At 34.2% G+C, this 1,720-nt stretch overlaps 1 protein-coding gene across 1 annotated transcript in view; it reads left to right on the forward strand.

Annotated features, from left to right (window-relative positions):
- Nucleotides 1-1,208: 1,208 nt before the first annotated feature.
- LOC137652801 (uncharacterized) overlaps nucleotides 1,209-1,720 on the forward strand; it is a 31,306-nt gene continuing 30,794 nt past the window's right edge. The window contains exon 1 of the mRNA XM_068386208.1: nucleotides 1,209-1,332. Coding sequence (XP_068242309.1) covers nucleotides 1,209-1,332 — 124 coding nt within the window. The remainder of the gene's footprint in view (nucleotides 1,333-1,720) is intronic.

Raw genomic sequence — 1,720 nt, forward strand, 5'->3', positions numbered from 1 at the left:
TTATAGGGTATTTATACTTTTTGTATAATAGTTTTAACATCGTATTTAAAGTATATAGCAATGTTATTGGTAAAGAAAGGCTATATTTCTTGATAAAAAACTGATGGTGTTCACTTTTTTCATGGGTAAAATTAATAACATATAATTCTCACCCAGCATTTGCATAATGTGTAGGATCCTGATTTTTGTATATAATACGACACAGCAGCCATTGCTATATAAAGGTACAATTATCACCTCCCATCCCACTATCAAAGAAAAGTGGAAAATAACTCTCATACAATACTTCCCACACCATCATACAGTAAAAAGTACCAAAACAATATTGAAGCTTTAAACACACATTTACACTTCGTCCTTAAAAGCTCATTCGGATGCGAGACACAGCAAGAAATTCGGTTACGAAATAGCACACGTTCATCCAGCCTCCGATTAAATATGGCTCAGAGGATTTGAACCTTGGATTGAGTCATTGACCGCGTTTAAGCAGTGAGGAAGGGTTAGATGCAACGGGGGGATTTCCACAACATTAGCGTTTCTTGCCAGTGAAGGACAATAACTTGAAGGCATGGTGACATTGGCTGAAGGAAAGGAAAGAAATTGAGATCCACATGAGATTGTTGTTTTACTTCTTGTTTATGTTTGTTTGATTTGTTTGTGATCAGGAATGATGTTAGTTTGAATACGTGGTGTCACTGGCTGAAGGTTACAAGGGAAAATCGGGATCTAGGTGCAATTGTTGGTTCACTTTCTGTTTATCTTGGTTTGTTTTGTTTGTGATCTGGGACTATCTTAGTTTAAGAGAATTTAGGCAAACATAAGAACGGTATATTGTGTACGGCAGAAAAAAAAATTACCTCCAAAGATATGAAATTTAAAAAGCAAACAATATGACTTCACAAAACTGACTTCATAACGACTTTTATATTAATTTTCTACCCTAATTAGAAAGGTAAATTAAGTGGGATTTCCTCTATAATAAAACTTACTTATAGAAAAGAATTAGAAAAATAACAAATTGCCCAATTACATAAAACTAGAGGAAATGTGAGCCCAATACCGCTTTGTTTCAGATTGGCCGAAACAAAAAGGAAACTTGATAAGAAAATTGTAACTTTGAGATTTCGAGGAAAGCTCGAAATCCCGGTTGTAATTTGTGAGACTTGTTTTCTACGCTACTGGAAAAGTCCTGGATTTTTCTACCCTACATGAATTATTCAAAAGGCAATGACAAGACACAGCTCGTAAAAGAGAAGAAGAAGAAGAAGAAGAAGAAGAAGAAGAAGAAGAAGAAGAAGAAGAAGAAGAAGAAGAAGAAGAAGAAGAAGGCTAGTATTAGGAGATATAAAAGGGAAAGAAAAAAAGAGAAGGAAAGGAGGAGGAGGAGGAGTGTGAAGTAAGGGAAAATCAATAAAAAAAAAAGAAAACACGAAAAATAAAGATTACGAGAAAGAAGAATCAGAAACTGAATGACGAAATTACGCGAAGGAAGGAGAGAGCGAAAAATAAAATAGATAAATACAAAAAGTTACAAAGAAGCAAGAGGTATTTTTATATATTTCTTTCAGTTGAAGGAAGCCTGATAAAATCTCAGAAAGATAAAACATTAGGAATATATTTATCAAAAGGATAAACACTGAGGTATGAACCCTCTAACTGTCTGTGTCTCTCGCTCTCTCCCTTTCGTGAAAACATATTTGTATCATTCTGTTATTCTGCA

This window comes from Palaemon carinicauda, chromosome 14 (genome assembly GCF_036898095.1).
Source record: "Palaemon carinicauda isolate YSFRI2023 chromosome 14, ASM3689809v2, whole genome shotgun sequence".
NCBI lineage: Eukaryota > Metazoa > Arthropoda > Malacostraca > Decapoda > Palaemonidae > Palaemon > Palaemon carinicauda.